Source organism: Anarrhichthys ocellatus, unplaced genomic scaffold (assembly GCF_004355925.1).
Source record: "Anarrhichthys ocellatus isolate YVR2014 unplaced genomic scaffold, GSC_Weel_1.0 scaffold58, whole genome shotgun sequence".
NCBI lineage: Eukaryota > Metazoa > Chordata > Actinopteri > Perciformes > Anarhichadidae > Anarrhichthys > Anarrhichthys ocellatus.
In genome coordinates, this window is record NW_022280088.1 from 200,134 (window position 1) to 220,044 (window position 19,911).

Below are 19,911 nucleotides of genomic sequence, written 5' to 3' on the forward strand. Positions count from 1 at the left end.
GAGAGAGAGAGAGAGAGAGAGAGAGAGAGAGAGAGAGAGAGAGAGAGGTGTGCTGGTGAGTATGAAGTAAGCAGCAACGTGAATAATGTGACTGTAGTATTGCATTGTTTGTACAGTTTAGACTATTTGGCTGTGAATACATTCCTATATCTTGCTTGTCACCTGTTGATTAATGTGAAGGGAGTTAGCGGCCCATGCTCACTTAAGGTGGACTGTCCTTTAAGGCGGACAAGCTATTTTCATTTTAGTGACAAGTCTCTCCTAAAGGTTTTGCTCAGCTCCACCCCACCAAAAAAAAAAAATCCACTTGGCTGAACACTTTCTGGCGGAAGCCCTGAATTGTTTTAAGAGAAATATTGCATTTCAATAGAATTCGCATCAATGTAATACAGTTCAGTGATTTTCATTTTTTTACACAACCAAAACATTTCTGTCTGGTTATTTTATCCACGAAGATTCAAATATTTCTACATTTTACCAGAAAATGCACACTAACTCAAAATGTTGTTTTTGTATTATAAAATTACACACAACATTATAAAGTGTCATTCCACATCACCCACTCATTTTGAAGCTCTCTGCAATGTGGTTATTGCAGAGATTATTTTCATCCTTCACATCCTTCAAATGAATAGAAATACATGTTGCCTTAGTTTACGGTATCAAGCCATAGGCTATATGTGTGTTTGTGTGTGTGTGTGAGCGCGCGCGCACACACACACACACACACACACACACACACAGAGAGAGAAAGAGAGAGACAGAAATGTAAGGAATTATTTTAAAATCTACAACATTTCCTGAAGGCACTAAATGCAGCAAGACATACTGTGTGACAATGTGTATAAAAGGAAAGTATCGGGTATGCTGCAGTATGACCAGAAGTGTCGAGGCAAATCAAATCATTGAGGAAGAAACATTGACATTATTTGAGAATGAATTCTGGTTTGGAGGAAAGAAACTTCTCACATTATCTCATTGTTAGGAACACATCTTATGCTTGAATGAGGTTTTAAAATCAATGATTTCACCGAATGGTTTAATAAACTAGTGAAGATAAACTAAGGAAATAAAATGACTATAGCTTTTGTTTCCTGAAGAAGAGAAACAAGGTACAACACATATAGTATAGAATATCATGTCTTTGTGTGGCCAGACTAAAAATATGGTAGTGTACCTCATTCCTCTCATTTAGGAAGGAGAAATGATATCCATCATTGCTTTCCTTTTGGTTGATTCACTCCGTACAACACAAATAATTTGCGACGTATGTACTTTCCCCCCAAAGCAGCTATACGGAGGAGGCTAATATCCAACACTAGTTTATAGTGTTGATTAAGCAGGAACATATAAACGTTTCATCTGAAAGATTAAACGGAACCAAAGCAATTGAGAACAACTGGCTCACTCACTCCCATGACGTTGCCCCTGGTCGGGTCTGCAATAAAAACTTTTGCTGATACAAGCCCAGAGAAGCCCCAGCTTAGACAGAGTTTTATCCATTCTCGCATTGTCAACACCGATGAACATGGTCAAATAAACACAATTTGAGTGTAATCTATGTATGTGTGTAACACTCGCAGAGCACATAACTCCTCTGCTCCTCAAATACGAAAGGAGTTGGGCTAAAGCATAGGACCCTAAAAGCCACTATACTGTACACTACACAGATACAGTAACCTAAGGTACTTCAGATGCATTTAGGTGCAACCACAAAGAGCCTCAAGCACTGATGTCAAGACCCATGAAGGAACATTAAACTTGACTTTAGACCTAAGGCGTTATGTGTTTTGGAAAAAAACGGGGGATTCTCCCTGGAGGTAAACAGACAATTTCGAAATGATCCGACACCTGAGCCTCCAACAACAGGATGCACTCTCTCAAAATAGAGACACTCGCAGGTCTAAAATGGGGTACGGTTTCCCTCCTTTCTGCAAAACAACAAAGTTAAGGCTGTAACAACCTCGGCTAAACTCTGAAGGTAGAACCACTGGATTGTTTTCTTTCACAGCGTACTGATGACACAAACACAGTTGGCATAACCAAAACTGAAACCGATAATAAATCGCTACCGTTCTCTCTACGCATACTGAATCTACCACTGTAGATCACTCAGGGAACCCACTGCAAGCTGACAGATCTGCAGCACCATAGTGAGAGCGGCTGCTGCCCTTTGGTGAGCAAATTGAGGATGGCATTAATTTATTAATTTGGATGTATTTGACCTGCTCTGTTATGAGCACATAAATCACTGTTTATGAGCTGAGAGACCATTGTTAACTTGACAAGCTTTGGAAACAAGTGCATTTGTGTGCAAAAAAGAGGGAATTGGGAGACTGTGTTTGGGGATGTCATCCGTGTTTATCCTAATTTTGTTGATCAGGGCAGTCAATGGACTTTCGGAGCATCGGCGCTCCAAGCTTCACCAGCAGACGTAACTGATTACATGGAACAGCATTATGTAATTATACAAAAAAAGGTGAATGTATTCCATTGGAGATACAGATAAAAAGACATAGATCAGATTACCGATACATTTGGTGAAACTTGTAAGCCATCAGGTAGAGGCAGGTAGTGTGGCCCACGTTAGAGAAAGCATTTATTCCACTAGGTGGAAATATCCCCATTACTAAGTGTATTTGTTGATGTTTAGCTTTTCAAAAACTACATTTTCACTGCAGTCAAAAAACACAAAGGATGATGCGCACCTGTGTTAAAAGGGCGGTCTAGCAGCAACAGCACCATGAATTCCATTCATATAACACAATATCAATAACACAATATTATATAATTTTAGGGTGAGGACATCATAAAATATGAAATAAGCTTGAATGTAAAAAACTACATGGCACAGACCTAGAGATTTGATAATTTAATTGAATTAATATAGGAACTGATGAACACTAATGTGCCAAATGATTCGGATGATGGCAGAATTTTCACAGCTAGAAGGCAGAACATGTGCTGCACTGTGATGTTTTTCCCTCTTTAGCAGACAAATCAATGGGGACATTTCAGCATTTTTCTTTTCTCTTGTCTTTATTTGTATATTTGGTATTGAGGTAATCCAAAAGTAATGAAAAGTAATCTGATTACAGAACTTTTATATTGTGATAGCAATATTATCAGATTACCAGACAGATCGCCTGATAAGTTTGTAGCATGGGGCCAGAGCAAAGGGCCCGAACAGAGCCTGTCTGCTCCTGGGAAATTTTCTATAGCCGCATTAACAAAATCGAAATAGATGGCTCAGGGAGATGAAAAACGCTGCGAACTTAGATGGTTGGCAAAGGAGAGGTCCACTCCAAAGCCAGTTTCTCAGCTACCCGACAGTACAGGGAGAAAGAGGTTGCGTCATCCAGCCTAAACAACGCAGGAGCAGTGTTCTGGTCTCAAGGCAAAGGCTCTTGTTCATCTTCTGACAGACCATGTATATCCAAGCCATGTCCAGAATGTCATGGTCATCATGGCCATAAGCGAGCTCAAGGTGCTGCTGGCTAGTGCTTTCAGAGGGCTCGACCTTCAACTCTGCTAAATCTTACACATATTCCATATGGTCAACCTAGCTAAGTGCAGGAAAGTCGGAGAAATGCTTTACGCCGCCTCACTTTCTCCACAAACGTGACCCACCATTCCCGGGTTGAGTACTGAATCTGGCAACAAAATGCACAACTGAGGCTCAGTCAATACTTTCCAAGAGGCAATAATCCCCAGGAAGTCATTTCTGTTCTTAGAAGAATCACACTCATGGTAGGCCGATTGGATACTTTTTCTTTGCCTGCTTTACTTTAGTATTTTTGTCTGTAACACTGAAGTAACCAATCAGAGCATAAGTAGCTCACTTCTTATGCTTCATAAACGGTGTCTTCAATCAGGCCATGCAGGGGTGTGATATCCCATGTGTTGTAACGAGTAAATCAACTTAAAGGGAACAGTGGTATTTATCACTGTACTGCGGTGGTATTACACTTACATTTGTTTTACCAAGAAGTCCAGCGTTTGATGATGCTACTATATAAACCATCCCATCTTCAAAATGAAATCATGGGCCTGCCTAATGAAAAGCTGATATTAAGACGGATGGCAATGATTGGCCAATGACCATTAAAGTCAATTAAAGAGGATGATTGGCTAGAAAGTAAGAAAGGAGGATCAGGAAAGGCAAAAAGTAAAAAGGGAAAAGTGGAAGTGGGTAAGAGGACAAGAAAGACAGCGGAATAGAGGAGAGGAAAGGAGAAAAGGAAGGAGAGCGGTAAAGGAGTGTAGAGAGGGTAGGAGGTGGGATTAAGGGGAGAGGAGAGGTCAGGGGAGGTGAGAAAAAGGGATAGAGGAGGTGAGCAAGCTGTTGGGTAATGAGTGAACAAAGGAAAGGAGTTTCACAGCCATATACAGTTTTGACAAGATACCTTGTATGCAGTGTTAATCGAGACTTTATTGTGGTCTTCATGTTACTTTTGTTTACCAAGAACAACTGCTGCATTCCGAATATGCAGTAAATCATACCACTCTGCAATGCCAGTCAGCCTCAGCGGCAAATTTTGTCTCATTGTAGTGATAATGCAAATAAGCAAAAAGATTCCAGGTTCATGGACAATAATGAAATCATACAGATCAAAAGCATTGTGTTTTTTCTTTTCAGAGCAGGTTATACTATTGATTAAGTATTACATCTAAAACCACCACTAATCAATTGGAAACAAATCAGCAGCTTGGAGTCTTGCTGAACTAAAACTTGGAATCACATTTTTGTCTTTGGACAGTAGAAGATCTGTTTGTCTGTCATTTATTTATTTGGAGCCTGAGCGTCCCATAAAATGAATGGTCATTGCAGTGATAGACGCATTTGCCGTTTAAATGATGGGTCTAATTGTTCAAGCTGTACCAAACCAGTTTCCATGATCTCAAATAAAACCAGGTATGTCAAACAATTATGGTTTAAAAGAAATAGCTGTCTGGTGACCAGCCGATTGAGGCCTCAGTACCTCTTTTTAATAGAAAATTAAAATGTTTTCATTCACTAATTATCTTCTCTTTGATTTTGCAATTTTTTTTCCGATTCAATGTGAAATCACTGCTACTAAAACTAAACAATAATCACTCCTTAACAGCCTACCAGAACAGAGAAGAGCATTTGAGCCACTCAGAGTTTCATTGCTTGTGGCTTAAAAGCAATCAAAAACAGTTAAGGGGAATCAACAAAGTTAAGTTTTCCCACAAATTGCATTATGGATCATCGCGGCCCAATAATGCAGTTTGCCATTGAAGCTGCTATGCACCACCATAATGTGAATGCAGCTGTTGTTCGATGGTATGAATGAAAGCCAATTACAAGTGAATTGTCTAAACATTGTCTATGACTGTGAGGTTAGGAAAGTTTTAGCCATCAATCATCGCTCTCCTACCCGTGTTAGATCTTGACACTCTCAATGCCGTAAACGTTGTAGCCCTCTTTATAGGTGGCGTAGTTTGGCTGGTGGCTGGGGGACAGCATGTTGAAGTTGGGGGCATGTTGAGGAGAGGACAAAGTGTGTGTGTAGTTTCCTGTGTGCTGGGGGGACGACAAGGTGTTGGCTGCCACCTTCATAACACAAATAAAGTCATTGTTATTACTATACTGATTGTAACAATGATGACTCTTTAGCCATGTGACTGTTATGACTAATTCATGTTACAACAATAGTTTGAGTACTGATGGCACCAAAAATAGATAACTGCAAAAGCAATATGGATTTGTATTACAATAGACAGTGAGAGAGATAGAGAGAGACAGAGACAGAGAATGGCCTTTTAAGACCTGTCTACACATGTTGCAAATAATGAAAGAATAAAAAGACGACAATTACATTATGACAGAAATGCATTATCACTGACGACTTCATTAAATTGCCCCAATTTCAGTAAATAAAATACAAAGGAAACACAATGATATAAAGGTGATATGTCTGTTCTGAATTCTGCAGATTGTGCTTGCAAAATATCAACCTGAAAAAAACAGCCAGAATAATCATGAATAAGACTACGAATATCACTATCATCACTGGGACAGACCCAGTGAGCCCATATGTGTTTTGAGCTTGAAATTAAAGGTCCACAAGCTATTAACAAATATATGAGGAGGAAATTTGTAATTCTGAAAAATAATTGCCGGCTTTAAAACCTTTCCCACAAAATTTTCCATTTGCACCATAGAGCATTTAGCCCGTTAGTCCTTTTGCAAATATAATATAATATTAATAAAAATAGTAATAGTCATTTTTGTGGAAAAGCATTAAAAACATCCACTGTACACTACCAGCTCAACACCAAACAGTAGACAGGAACAGTTAGAGACTATTTAGAGACTAGCTGGTGAACTAGCTGGTATTTAGCAGCCAAAGAGAAATATATTTCACTTAGGATTTACATTCATCAGGTGGCCAGAAACATGACTCAGACTAGCAAATATAAAAACACTGAATCACTATAAATCTGACAGTGTTTACCACACACCATTCAAAACCTTAAGATTTCTGGTAGAAACTAAAAACAGGCTCCTGTAGGGAACACCAGGTCAGTGAAACAGCAAGAAACCTTAATTAATAATTAACATTAGTTGTTGACCAGACGTCAGTGGATGGCCGGAGAAAGTAGTTTGTAAATGCTTTGGAGCAGACACACAGCGAGAAGATGAAAACATCTGTCTGGGTATATACTTAAGAGAGTAACTTCACAAATAAGGTTGAAACCAAGTGTCGACTGATGCTTCTGTAGGGTTTACGCACTGATGAGATCTTGCGTCTGGTATGAATTTGAGGTAAGACTCCTAGTTGTGCACTTCAGATGTCCTTTACACATTCATTTGCTAGTTTATTAGGTCAACTGAGCTACAACTAATGCAGTCTACTCCAGCAGCCCTAGAATAAATCCTACCTTCATGAAGGTTCTACGGTTCAGTTTTTCTTTTAGAGAGGTGTTGATTAAACTTAATGGTCATGAGGCTGGAGTTTGTACTGTACAGAATTGTGTTGTACTGAGGGGTGTTTAGATTATTTTATACGATGCCCTTGATCTAAATAGGATGGACGGTATAAAGTATAATGCAATAAAATTCAACAGCAAAAATGACCATGAAGATGTACCTAATAAACTGGCAACTGATTGTAACCTAATACATAGATAATATCATAAAGACACTGGCATACTATTTCTTACATTACATCGAATGCACTTCTATATCATATCAATTTCACACATATAATTTCACCACACAGGATTTTGCTTTTCTGGTTTTCTGACTGGAAGGCATTCGATCATTTGTATTTGTTTCATTAATCATCACACAAATTCAGTCTCAGTATTTTTAGTGAGAATCCTACATGTAGCAGATTTAAAACTAACTGTTTCTAAGATGGAAAGTTAATTCAAATTGGTATTTGAAAATACAAGGTATACCTTCATCTTTTTGGCCTCTGCGCGACTCTTGTAGCAAAACTCTACCAGCGCTACCATCATGGCCAGACCCAGACCTCCGACCAGGATGTAGAAGACCCCTGCTACGTTACTGAGAGACAGGGCGCTGGTCTTCTCCTAATACACACACACACACACACAAAGGCAAAAAAAGAAGGCAGCCAGCCAGAGAAAAGTGTTAGTGGGTGTTTTCATGTTAACAGCCTGACACACTACCATTAACCTGTCATCTGCACATATTTAACTCCTCATAAATACAGATTATTTAAGATTAAGACAGCACAGAGTCACAGACAACTAGGGTAAACCTGACCTGCACACACTTAAACCATTCTTACCTTTTATCAGTTTGTCTATGTGTAAATATGTGTGTACCTTTGTATGTAGTGTATTTATGCAGATGTGAATTTTTTTTCACTGACATCACTGTGTTCACAGAAGTCAGCAGTTACTTTGATGAGTACAATTTCATCATAAACGATAGAAAAATTGGAAACTGTTGTGTTCTATTTCATTCTTCCTGAAGGCCAAACGCAGTGCGTAACACTGTACGTTATCCTTCCTATGTGACCTGGGATGATGAAGGGAAGCCTTGCCTACAGTCTATGTCATCATCAAAGATGCCTATTGCAGCTTCTCGCAGGTAATCCGTCAATACAGGTTTAAACTAAAAGCTTAGAATGAAAAAGCAGGTAATCATATACTCTTTGCTAGTAGGCCTGTAACTATATGGTCGGAGCAATGTTTACGTCCTCCTATCACAGCTACACTTGTATCTCTTGGCTCACAGACAGGTGTTTACCCTGAGTGCCTAACATTATGGATAAGATCTTCACCAGCTCTAAAGCTCGGCAAGAAATGTAGCCAAATACAATGTTCACACTACGAATGACAAAAGCAACAAAATGGTGGTGTGAACACAGCATAAGGATTGCTTTTACTCCTGTGTAATCTGTTTTCTTTGACCTAACCCATCGTTCTTCCTAAAGATGCTGACTCAGGGTTAGGGTTACAGGACCTATAGGCCAACAGGACGAGGAAGCTTGTTTAGCAGAACTACTCTGCCCAGTGAGGGCCCTAAGGCCTTTTATACGGGGCTCGTCGTGCCTTGCCTAGTGTGGGGGCCCCAGGAAATGGCACATCCTGTCCAAGACAGAGCCTTTCCAGGTGAATTGCTGAGGTAATTGGGGAGGCATACAGGTCTGTCTTTTGCAGCTTTGCATCTTTTTACAGGATCAATGTCGCTGGTCCCCTTCCTTCGTTTGTATTGCTAAATAGTTACGTTTGCAACAATGGCATCCTAAAATATGAGTGCAGAGGACTTTATGGACAAAGATACATTTTACAGTGATTTGGCTGGCTTGGATATTCAGCGGTATTTATTAGAGCGAGAGTATACCGTCGGAGAAATGAAACAGAGAGTCTTCATCAGTGAATGGGGCAGGCTTAGTTGTCATCATGTGAACCAAGTGTGGGAAACGGTCCACACTTATGTGATGATGACACCTGATACACTTCCATTTAGTGAAGAAGACTAAGAGATGCAACTGAAAGACCTGAAATCAGGTAAGTGGACCTAAGGGCTTCGTTTTTCATGTACCAAAACTGTTTTATCCATACCCTCACAGTTTTGCCAAGTCACCAAGTGCCATCTATGTATCATATAATGCTTAAAGATTGCCTTGAGCTTGAGTTTCCAGGAGTCAAGGGAAACAGGGCTTCATCCTATAAGGTACATGCCGCCTCCTGTAAGGTCATCCAGCTGTTCAAAGTTGAGAGTAATATATTCTATGTAAAAGAAGCTCGGCCCCTCTGAAGGGTCTGGGTGTAGCCTTTTGCAGAGCAGATACACCCACGCCTAAACCCACAGAAATGGGGGAAACAAACAACAAAATTTCAATAAAATTGCCTTGACGCAATATGCCTACCCTTCAGAAAGTCCTTAACCTACAGACATGGCTATCCCCTTCATTACCCCACATAACAACGCATTACCTTTTCCATGTATATAATGTGTGATTATTGTGAAATCTCCATTTACAACTCTTACTTTGCAAGACATTAACTTTGAAACTCTGTGTGTCAGAATCAGGTTTCAGACAGACGGTCAGACTTAAACATCAGTGTTAAACAGACAAAACAAACAATTCAGTGAGCCTAACTGCTAATGCACAGTGAGTTTATCTTAAGACGTTCCACTCTGTTTTCAGGACACTATTTGTTATTGTTCTTGTCAACATTATACTTACAGTTTGACAGTTAAACCTCCATGCTTTAACCTGGGGTGTCCTTAGCATTACATACAGCTGGAACTAATCTGTACTTAACCATTCTGTGCAAGTTGTGTTTCCTTCAGGTTAACACATATGAACATGTTAAACTACTGTGATCTTAAAGTGTAGCTATAGAACCAAGCTATATGTGCATGTGTGAACAGACAACGTGTTTGACATATAAAACTAACCTTATTGGTGGAGTCCTTGAAGCCACACTCTCCTTTATCGTACCACCACTTGTTTTTCATCTTGTCTAGGGTCCCTTGCTCATTCAGTTTCAATACGACAAGGTTTATTGGCACTCTTTAATGGAAATAACATAAATAACATCATTATCAATGTTATCTTATGTTATTAGTGGCGCAGCAATTCTCACACTCTGGTCTAGTGACCAAGACAGGGCCAACTAATGTTTGTTATTTGCAGGGACTTCATTCGTCATGAATGACACAGCATTAAAGCTTGGTTTGGGAGATTATTTGAGCCCCCAGTGGACTGTGTAGACCTTTAAGTCTGTAACAAAACTGTTAAGAATCAAGTCTTTTACTGTCAAGGCCCCTCTGTTTGGCCTCAGAGACAGAGAATGAGAGGTGCTGCAAAGAAAAGCCTTTCTGCTTTCTCAGCAGTAGTATTCCTCCAGGCCAGAGCCATAGATAAACGGAGTTTGCCCAGTTTGCACAAACTCTTTATCAACAGCCCTTCTCCTGCACTGTTGCTGCCATCTGGTATGAGGTCACCTGACCCTGACCTTGCCCCTGAAGCCTGCCCTAACCCTGACCTCAACCAAACAGGGTGCAACACATCTGTAAAAGAAGCAGCACAGAGAACAACGCTACCTGCTGGTGATGCTTATAAGCAACTGCTAAATCTAGTATATGTAATAACAATGAGTATTGATTTGTGCTTGGATTTATGTGAAAGGCTACAGCTACAGCACGTTGGTACCTTCACATGTGGCGTTATAACTGTGCTGCTTCTTTAGGTCTTTTTTTACACCTGATAACCCAGCGTTACCTTCATGTTTGTGTGTTTTAGTGTGTACATGTGTGTGTGTGTGTGTGTATTAACCTTGCTCTCCCCTCCTCCGCTGCCGCATTCGCCCTTGTCATACCACCACTTGTTTTTCAGTTTGTCCAGCAGCCCCTGCTCGTTCAACTTTAACACCGCCAGGTTCACAGCATTTCTACATGAACACAGTGGCTGTTAGCAGTTCAGTTGTTGTCAATGTCAGTCCTCCTGCTGGTATGCATGTTAGCAGCATGAACTCTTAATCCTTAGCATAAACAGATTATACACAGCTGAAATGCTTCTCTTGTGTTAGCAGCAAACTGATCAGTATTAGAAATGATTAGCTTTAACATGTCTTAGCAGCTAAGCTGGCTTACTTGCCAAGTAAGCATGGAAATAGGGATGTTGAATGGGTCTGCGTTAGAATCACATTATATTCCGTTGTAGAACCATAAAGATAGGGTTGGGTTCTGATAGCCAGTTGTTGATTGATAATTTACAAATCTCTTATCAAATCTTTTCTCTCTCCTCGCTCTTTGTTACAAAACATCCATGAATCAGGTTCCCATTGTTAGCTGGCACTGGCTGTTGTTTTTGCAGGTCAAAATTAATTTACTTGCTTAAAGGCCAAAATAAACTTGGCTTTTGTCTGGTTAATGTGCTTTCTGCAAGCTATTTTTGTGCGAAACCCTGTTTTCCATTTAAATAGTGTTTTCTGTAGCAATGTCTAGATCGGTTATGGTTACATTGAACTTGCTAAAATAATTGAGATCTTGTAATCTTGAAACTGGTGGCATCACTGAAAAGAAAGACCACTTTTTTTACCACTTGCCTTCATTCTCTCTTCCAGGTAGGTTTGACTAACCAGGTGGTGTGTTTACAACCTATGTGATCATCCGATGGTTCCCTTTTAGTGATGTCACCATGTCCCAAAATTATTAAGAGTTTTACTGTGAACTGATTCCCAAACAACAAAAATAAATCCACAGCTGTAATAAACTATATTTGGCCTTTAAGTTAAAGTGAAGTTATAGTTTTGCGTATCAGAAATGATTGATGGGAGTTGGGTTTAGTTTGGGTTGAGGTCAAGTTTGTGGTTAACGTAACAATTGTGTAAGGCTAAGGTGAGGGGTAAAATGGTAATTTGTAATTTAAAAGAGGTAAATTCTGAAACCTCACTCAACAGATTGGCACGTCTCTAGAAAAAAGATCTAGCTGCGCCATGTCAATTTTAGATATTGGAGCGCTCAGCTAGACTTTTTTTCTTATCATATAAGCAATTATAGATGGGCAGGTTAATATTTCTGAATCAGAACTCCTGGTAGATAAATATTTTCAATTTGTAGCTCTAGATATTATATACTGTTCAAGCTGCCCAAAATATCCTTATTGCAAAAAATGGTTTTAAAACAGTTTGGTCTAACTCTACAATTCAGAATAATAGACCTCATGGTCCTTTCATGTTTTTAGAAATTATGTTCTAACATTTATAATATGTTTAGGAATACATCTCAACTTTTACTTTGCCCGGAAATTAATTACGGTCAGAATTTTAGATATATTTACAAATGTATAAAGCTGACCCTTTCTAAAATAGATTCGATAAGGGATTTGAAATAATTCAGATTCAATAAGCTTGTTTAATATTGTATTCATTTCCATAAAATGCCATCAGATCCCAACCATATATAGATATAAAAACAACTAACCCATCCCATCCCAGTTAAGATATTTTCTGCATTGCTGAAACCAGTAATCCTCCTCCCCTAAGCCAGCTTTACTGTCATTATTCAGGGTCCAAATCTACATGAACACCATTACTTTGAGCCTGGTAACATTCACTGATGGTGATTCTGGCTACCGCCAAGTATTAGGCCATTAGTTTTCATGGGTACTTTCACATCTGTGTAAAAGTCACCCAAATTGATGGTAAATGATTGCATGATTAGACCAGGAGCAAATGGAACTGTCATTTTAGCATAGCAAAGGGGCTAAGTCATGTGTATTTCGGTGAGGCAGATGAATTAGGAGCAAATCAATTTTCGAGCATTAGCGCCAAGTTTCCCTTTCATGCTAAGTCAAACTAAAGAATGATTATTTTCGGTTATGATATAAATCAGGATTCATTTATAAAAGTAACAAGCTCTTAAAAAGTAGTTATTTTTCAAACTTTATTCTGTGTTTTCACTATGGGAATTGCCTTGGAAGCTCTGTTGACACCACATCTGTCCGACATACCAGTCAAACCCCGTCCTCCCAAAGTCTTTCTTGCACTCTTCCCTTGAGAAACAATACTTAGCTCCCTCATCTTCACAAGGCTATCTTGGATACTGCTTATTAATAGGTAACCTGTTCCCAGAACATTTTCCACAGTTTCCAGATTGTGCTGAAAGACTGTGAAGGAAATAAACTGTTACTGGTCCAATTCTTTCAAGAGTATGCTTCCTATCAAGGGCTAGTCAAAGCTGAAGATCACAAACAATGTGTGATGAACAGAAGGCGGCAATTGATGTGGCCAACAACCCGACCAAGGCCTTTTCAGCCCAGCCTTGGAGGCTGGAAGCAGGATGGAGTAGCCATTGACCTCTGCCTACCCCCAAAACACATCCCTTGCACCCCTAAGGGTACCCAAGACCGGCTTTGCCGCAGCAGTGTGGCAGAGGCAGGGGGTGCCAGAATACAAGCAGGACAACACTGAGACCCCATGGCCTGAAGTAAACATGCCTTTGCTGCTTTGACAGCTAGGAACTGGCCCTCCAACTGTTCATTTTGAGAAATAACAGCATCAGAATATTCTCCTACAAAGATGACTATCTTATATGCTCACAATTGCATGTCAGCAGGCAGTCAGGGATTCTGTTAAGGTGATAAACCATCCCAGGGTTCTGTCTCCCTTTTTCAGCTGGGGAAAGTTGCAACGTTCAGACTGCCTACACCCTATGTGCCTTATGGCTTCAGTGATATCTATAGTATCTCTCAGTCTTCTTATAATAAGGGATTTTCAACATTTGGTAACACTATCACAACTGTGCCCTTGTGATCACCTTGGGTTCAGGCTAAAAAAAACAAAATATTGACTTGCATTGTCACTCTGCATCAGTGGAGGGGCATCAGCTGTGGCCATAGTACTGTTTTCCAGTTTAACAATGACAATGGATGCATGCCTGTCAGAGTGCGGGGCAACCATGATGGGCAGAGCAGTAAATGACATTTGGTCCCTGAGGCAGTGTTTTTAGCACTGAAACATTTTCTACACTTCAGACAACTCCACTGTATTAACTTAAATCGACTACCAGGGTGGCACTTGCTCCTACACAAGAAGCCTAGCAGATAATTATCTAGAGTAGCATGAACATGGGGGGCCAAATCTGCTGTCATGGGGCAACCCCCTTTGCGGTAGTAGACCTTCCACCCTCATGCTGTGGAACAAATCTGGCAGAGATAAGGCCAGGCAATCATAGATATCTACACCTTATAGGAAAACTCCTATGTTTTTCTCTGTGTGTAGCTGCTCACCCAGTGGCCAAACGTCCTGCTCTATGCCTGCCTTCCTCTCAGCGTGATCCTTCTCACTCTAGCCAGAGTGTGTAAGATGTGCCTGCAGCCCAAGTCAGATTTTGTCCCTAAATTTGATTCAGCCTATAGGTTCCACTAAATGGATCTATCAACGTTTCACCCACCACCATTCACCTCAGTGAAAGAACAGAGACTTAACACATCATGACCTGTGTATGTGCATGTGAGCAGGACAGCAAGATTCAGGAAAGCTGATGAGCTGTTTAAGTCCTGGGCCATACAGGCAAGTCATTATACCAACAGAGACTGGCCCATTGCATTGGAAAGCCATATATCTGGTGTGCCTCACAGGCCCCTCAGAGTTTGAGGGCTTCTTCCACCAGAAGTATGGCCACTTTGTTGGCTCTATTCAAGGGGAGTGTCAGAACAGAACAGAACTGCATTTCGAGAGGTTATGAAGTCCAAGAGTGGTCTATATGTCCCATAGTGAAACACCCAACTAAGTTTGAAAAACAGCTATGAGTTACTTGATGTTATCATTTCTCATAACGCAGCATCATTTCTAACAATGCTTGAATAATTATTCGCAATTATTCCAATAATTCGCCAGTCTTCATTTTTGTAAAACTGTCTCGCTAAGAACGTATCTACGACTGATCTAAATCTGTAGACGAGTCGAATATGTCTTTGTGCAACCAGCCCAGTGTTTTTTAAAAAAAAATCTTTTAAAGAGCCTACGTTTATTAATTAACTCTTGAAAAGAATAAGAGAAAATCCAGCAGGAAGAGCTTATTAAGTTAAAGTAATGATGTAATGGCAAGACGAAAAGGCGGTGAAATTGATGCTAATGGGGAGTGGTATTTTGTACCCTAGTGAATCAAGCCAATGTGTCAATAGCAAACCTCATGTATTATGTAGTGATTAATGCAGGCGACTGTTTTCAAGACATCTCAAATACTCTACATAATGTTGTGTAAAAATGTGACTAATAACTTGGCATGTGCTCAGTTCACATCAGATTTGATGTTGTACGATTTGAATTTGATGATTTTCACATTCCAAAGGATTGTGAGTGTGTGTTTTTTCTGAACTGAACCCACCATTATAATCACATCATTAATCATCCACTTTGACTGTGAGAGTGGCAACAAGGGGAAAAATACATTAAAGTACAACAGTAAGATAGGAGCAGAGACATGGGAAGATAATTTTGGCAGAAATTAAGTGAATGATTTGTCCAGTATTTCCTGACTGAAAGTCATGGAAATGAAAAAAAATAAATGTCTCTGGTTCTACCATGCTTTAGTACAACAACAGTATATCATACAGTAGATCTATCAAAGGGTTAGATTTAAAGCTCCATTAAGCGATATTAAAATTGAGTCAAGTAATGTGAAAGGGTTTTATGGGCTGCTGATCACCACACAACTGTCTTCCAACCTCCCCAAACTCATAGCTTCAGTTCAGAAGTCTATCTTGTTGAATCTCAGTGATTCTAATTGAGCTGCCACCCCCCAATATCACAGCACCCAATTGAAAAACAGTCACTCTCTGCATCTTACTGTTATGTTCACCTATGGCCCATTGCAGAGGAATAACCACCACTTGATCCTGACGCGGACATCCTTCTGCTGCTAGAAAGACATTCTACAAGGCCACAAACTGAGCAGACAGTACAATGGATCCCACAATGATCCACATGCTCACAAACAGGATCTGGGCTAGGACATCATATTCAATGTGTCTTGGCAATGCCCACAGGCCTGCGACAGACAGTGCCTTGAAGACCTGCATTTTGGAAAAAGGACGCCCAAGTCATCTAAGCCCATGCGTGAGCCATATCAAAATCAAAGAGAACTGCAGCTTTCAAAACTGGCCTACAATCTCTTCTTAATTGTTTCCGATGTATAACCTGTTAGTGAGAGCCGATGAAGGCAGTCTGGGTCAGACAATCTTCCGTCAACATGAGAACGACAACCAGCTTGCACCGACTATGGAGGAAATGCTCTTCCTGCAGATTATGGAGGGAGAGTTCTTCAAGGAGTGCAGCAACAGTTGGGTTGCCCCTCTAGCGTTCTGCAAACCTCTAAGATTACTTCCAAATAACATAGTAATCCTACAGTAGATTGGAGGCACAATCTAGAAAAGAAACCAGAAATGAAAACACACTTAGAGTGGAGTTCATGTAAAATGTATTGGGCCGCAACCATGCAGGGAGAGCACCACCACATGAAGGACAAAAAAGGATGTTGGTATCTTCCCATATTTGGAGTATGCCATCCCCAGAAACCAGGAAAGATTGGTTTATTCGAATCTAGTGCACAATATGATGGTGTTGAGAAAGAGTGGCCAACATGGCTGACACATGACAAATGTTCCACTGTTTCCATTTATTTCTTGTACTTTCTGTTTACATGCTGTAGTTGTTGACTACAGCATGAGAGTCCATGTCTTCGTAAACAGGCCATCCCCAGCAGTAGCTATGTTCAGACTGAACAAGAATTCAAGAGTCAAGGAAAAGGACTTTGGTAGTGATATGAGACACTTCAAGAAGAACTGAAAGAGTAGCATGTTCCACGCTCCTACTCATCCTCCTCAAGCTCAAAGACCCAGAACTTAGAAATGCATGTGATCTCGGATGCTTCAGTCAAGGCAATAGTTTCAGTTGATTACCTGAAGCTCAGAGCAAAAATTGGTCCCAGTGAGGTAGGCGTTGTGTTTGATAAGGCTAAACTGGCTTCTCAACCCTAACGAGAGCCTCATCCTTCAACCTTATTGTACCCAAGTCAGATTTGGAGGTGCATTCAAAAATTAGTCCTCGCCACTCAAGCTAGGATGCTAAGAGAGTGAAACAATCTCAAAGTGCTTTAAGCTAACTAAAAACAGTGCTCTTTACAAGCTTCACCAGCTTATTGACGGTGAAGGCTTACTGCAAGTAGGTGGTCGTCTTACTCAGTCGAACCTTCAGAAGAGCAATGCCAACCCTCTCATTATCCCAGTACAGCATCATGTTGCAACATTGTTCATTCGCCACTATCATCATGTGGCACCAAGGAAGACACCTTACTGAGGGCACCATCCCTTTGTGAAACTTTGTGAAAGAACAGAGCAGGAGCACATGTCAGAATGTGTACAGACAGATCCATCACTCTCCTACGTTGTCCCGGATGTGTTTGGTACATGAGAGGTAGTCGCACGCCGCACAAGAGAAAATCATGACAATAGCAAGAGGTGGGCATATGCATGTCTACTAGAGCTATCCATATTGAAGTAATTGAAACAATGAGCTCATCCAGCTTCATTAATGCAATCTAAAAATTCTTCTCAATAAGTGGGCTTGCCAAGCAGTTGCGCTATGACTGATAACCAACTTTGTAGGGGCGAGCAAGTCTACAGTATATACTCCAAGGTCAGGCAAGCATCGTGAGCTACTTTCTTGAGCTTTCATCGCCCTTGGTGGTGCTTGGGAATGCATGAGAGGAATTGCACGGCGCATCCTAGATGCCTCTAGAGATTGGGCATTCTCCTCTAACGCACAAGGTCATAATTATAAGCTCTGATGGCTAGGACCCATGGTTCCTGTTTCATACGATCTTGGGTTACCCCTCATCTTAACACCTTCAATGCTCCTAATTCAGAAGATCGTGTCTCCCACACACACTCCAGTAGACTGCACCAAAGGAGACCTGTTCCAAGAGTCAATGGAAGAGAGTTCAAACTTTGGAGGACACATTCTATGGAATAGAGAGTTCCAGAGTCCAATAATCAAAATACCTAATCTGAACAAGGAGCCATTGCTCTGATGAAGGACAACCAGGCAAGAAGATACAAATTGTCTATGGGTGTCATTGTCAAAACTCATCCCGGCAAAGATGGGATCGTACAAAAGGTGGAAGTCAAGGTGAAACAGCAAGGAAATGTGAAGATCTTATTAAGACCCATCTCAGAGGGCATCCTCCTCTTGTCTTTGGAGGGTTAGGAGATGTCTGTGTGGCATCGAGTGATGCCAGTGTCACAGATCTCCTGGACTTTAGTTTGACACCTAATGAGCAGCCTGTGCACAGTGAAGGCAGCATAATGTAAAAAGCATTATGCAATACTGAAGCACTGACCATCACTTGACTTAATAAGGATCTTCAGGTGGGTGCTGCTTTATAGCCTGATTTTGATATACTGTCTTGAAGATTGGTCCTGTTTTAAAATCTGTATTCCAGCAGAGAAATATGATACATATTGCACTGGGAAGGATAGGAACCGTGGTCAGTAGGGGCCCAGCAGCTAACTACTGTCTCAGTGCATTAATAAAGAGAACTCCTTTGGGAAGTTCAAGCTAACAGATCAACTATAAACTTGATAAGTGAAAATACTGGAGTATACTGTATAAGACTTATTACTATGAGTTACTCCTGCCCTTTCAGGTTGAGAAATCGCTTAATGCAGCTTTAACAGCAAATTCACCAAATACAAGTAACTGTAATTGTCACTGAAAACATTCTGCAGAGAAAAATTAACTTTCAGAGCCGACTGACAAAGACAGCAACACAAAGAGACAGAGAAGAGAGAGAATGTAGGGCAGACGTAACCATATAGCCACCTGTAGTATGCTGAAAAGACACAAAAGTGAGAAACAAACTCAATGACTAGCATGCAGCTCAACACACACACACACACACACACACACACACATGCACGTATCTGGATCATCATTTACATTAAGATATAAAAAATGAAGTTTGATGTAGTCTGTAAGCAGCAAGACCATGACACATTTTACATTTGGCTGTCTCTGTACTCCAGAATATTGGATTCAAATTGAAACGTGTGAGGTTAAAGTGGTGGCCTTCAGTTTACATCCACACGCGAGTCAACAGTGTAGGTTATGCAGTTTTTTTTAAAATACATCATTAACACGTAAAAGCTAAACAAAGAGGGAATATTTTTCTTAGTAAAATTCAGGCAGAATTCAGGCTGGTATTGACTGCATCCAATTTAAAGCTATAAAATAACGTACATTTAATTACTTGTATGTTAATTTGTCCAATACATTTTGTGTATAAAAGGGGGGTATATTTCCTTCACTGTTCATCTGATGAGGATGTAACTTTAAGTCCATAGTGATATATTGATATTAAATCCAATATTCTGGAGTAAAGAACCAAAAAAAAGATGTCACTATATATGGTTTGGACAGGAAACTGTGTTTTCAACTGTGAAAACATCTGAAGGGTTTGTAACATTTAGAGGTTTGATACTTATTAAAATACAATTTAAAACCTACAATTTACACAGTTAATAAAAGGTATAAGGCTAGTGTTATTTTATGTTTTGCTTATTGTTGAGTGCAGCTAAGATATGATAAATATACTATGATAAATAGTAGAGGCTAATTAACATGGTTAAGCTGAAGCTGATTGTGACAGGCTATTGTGTACATTAGCTATCCTACTTACTGGTGTGAATTGACATAGTTGTGTTGGCTGAAGCTATTCCTGTACTCCTTTGGTGTACTGGCAACACATCTGTTATCTCTGATAGAAGTGCCACATTCAAAAAGTGTCAGACTGTATGCTGTCTATCCCTGTCTTAGCCAAAGTTACTATCTTAGCAGTCAACCCATCCCAATCACAACAATAGCTACAGACATAGCCACAGAATGGCTATA

The 19,911-nt window shown here is 40.2% G+C and overlaps 1 protein-coding gene across 4 annotated transcripts in view; it reads right to left on the minus strand.

The window, feature by feature from the left end:
* The window catches only part of LOC116396739 (glutamate receptor 2-like), a 49,548-nt gene that overhangs the window by 4,907 nt on the left and 24,730 nt on the right, over positions 1 to 19,911 (minus strand). The window contains exons 17-19 of one of the 4 annotated variants that reach the window (XM_031871534.1): positions 9,914 to 10,028; positions 7,432 to 7,566; positions 5,403 to 5,578 (exon numbers count right to left, since the gene is read on the minus strand). In XM_031871534.1, coding sequence (XP_031727394.1) covers positions 5,408 to 5,578; positions 7,432 to 7,566; positions 9,914 to 10,028 — 421 coding nt within the window. In that variant the 3' untranslated portion in view covers positions 5,403 to 5,407. Of the gene's footprint in view, positions 1 to 5,402; positions 5,579 to 7,431; positions 7,567 to 9,913; positions 10,029 to 10,793; positions 10,909 to 19,911 lie in introns of all 4 variants that reach the window. The other 3 variants (XM_031871533.1, XM_031871536.1, XM_031871535.1) reach the window with 3 other exon arrangements.